The sequence below is a fragment of the Austrofundulus limnaeus genome, unplaced genomic scaffold (assembly GCF_001266775.1).
Source record: "Austrofundulus limnaeus strain Quisiro unplaced genomic scaffold, Austrofundulus_limnaeus-1.0 Scaffold0, whole genome shotgun sequence".
NCBI lineage: Eukaryota > Metazoa > Chordata > Actinopteri > Cyprinodontiformes > Rivulidae > Austrofundulus > Austrofundulus limnaeus.
Window position 1 is genome coordinate 908,223 of NW_013952402.1, and position 1,682 is coordinate 909,904.

General features: G+C 41.4%; 1 protein-coding gene across 1 annotated transcript in view; it reads left to right on the plus strand.

Annotated features, from left to right (window-relative positions):
• The window catches only part of zc3h6 (zinc finger CCCH-type containing 6), a gene marked incomplete in the record, with an annotated part of 11,811 nt that overhangs the window by 4,058 nt on the left and 6,071 nt on the right, over window positions 1-1,682 (plus strand). Inside the window, 3 exon segments of the mRNA XM_014005193.1 lie at window positions 123-245; window positions 341-581; window positions 677-822. Of these exon segments, the coding sequence (XP_013860647.1) occupies window positions 123-245; window positions 341-581; window positions 677-822 (510 nt within the window).

Here is a 1,682-nt window from a genome sequence, read left to right on the forward strand (position 1 = left end):
AAATAAATGTTTATCAAATAAAGTCTAAAGTTACAACTAATCATGGATCCCTTTAAAATCCAAACACATCTAATGTTAATTCAAACTATATCTGTGAGGTTTCTTCTTTTTGCTCCTCTCAGCATCATTCCCCCTCCAGCACCTCCAGTTCCGACAGTTACGACTCGGACTACGACCGCCCCGACCGGCCCCAGAACAGGAAGAGTCAGGGGTACGGTCGTGAGTCTGACCTCCAGTCCTCTCAGGTGAGGTTTTCCTTCGCTTCTTTATTCATAAAAAAAAAAAAAAAAACGTAATCCCTTTTGCGAGACGACATCCTCTCGATCTGTTTGATTCGCAGCACTCCAAAAAAGTTCACGGCAGCTTCAGAAAGTCATCGCCGCAAAAGAGCAGCGACTTCGACAAATACAGCGACGACTACAGCGACGACTACAGCGACAAGTACGACTACGAGGAGGAGGAGGACGATTACGAGGACATGTCTGAGTATCAACACTCGAAAGACTCAAGTCAGGGGAAAGGGCGCCACTCGAAAGACCAGATGAGCCGAGGAGGCATGAGGGGGATGAAGCACCAGCAGTGTATGACTGACTTTTAAATTCCAACACTTTTTGGTTTATTATGATGGACTGCATTAAAAAAGTTAGAAATGTGCTCTTTTTATTATCATTATTAGTTGGGATGAGAGGAAGGGGCAGAGGGAGCGGACCAGGAAGAGGACGTGGGATGCTCAACAAGATGAAGAAGCTCAAGGGCAAACCTTGGGTGACGGGACGTGGGCGGGGTCGAGGAGGAGACCTGGGAGGGGAGGACATGGGACACGTGAGTGCGCTCCTATAAACTTRACTAGGGCTGCCACGATTAGTCTACTAGTCGCGATTATGTCAACTACTAAAATTGTCAGTGACTAATTTAATAGTCGTCTCATTTTTTTTCTAACTTTGTATATTTTTTTATAGTCGACTATAAAAATAATCGTTTGTGGCAGCCAGTGGTGGGCACAGTTCCCCTAAAGCACTAAAGCATTAATAGGGGAACTAATTTCCTGATTAGTGCTTTGCTAATTTAAAAATTATTAGTGGATTAGCACTTTCTAAATTTAAAAGCACTAACTGAGGTCTATAAATGCTGTTGATCAACGTTAATATTAACAGCTGACMGTACAAGCTGTGGCACATTTTGTTCATATGTGTGTCACTTAGCCACTAGGTGGCAATATATTGACCATAAATGCAACCAAATACGGCTGTGGAATGTCAACAATAAGTATTAAGAGAGCAACATGGTAATATGTGACTCGTGTTGTCTGTTGACGAACGTTCTTGGGTTGGCTGGGTTATTTTAGTGCTTTAGAATTAGGGGTCCTAAATATGTGAGTTAGAGTTTTAGGGCTAGTGCAGATGTCTGCAACCTTTATGATCAACAGAGCCATTTGTGCTCCTTGTCTCACTAATAAAATGTGTCCGGAGCCGCAAAACAAGCCACAACTGTGACTATCAACTGGTGGTCCATGGGCCTTTTTGAGGCCTTTTGGGAAACCTTTACGTTCAGTGGAGGTGACATTATAAGACAAAAAAAAAAGTTATTATATTATTATTTATTGTTATATTATTTATTATTATAAACATCAGGACAAATAAAAAGACCATATTCATGTAAACAAGAAAATACTGTATATAGTT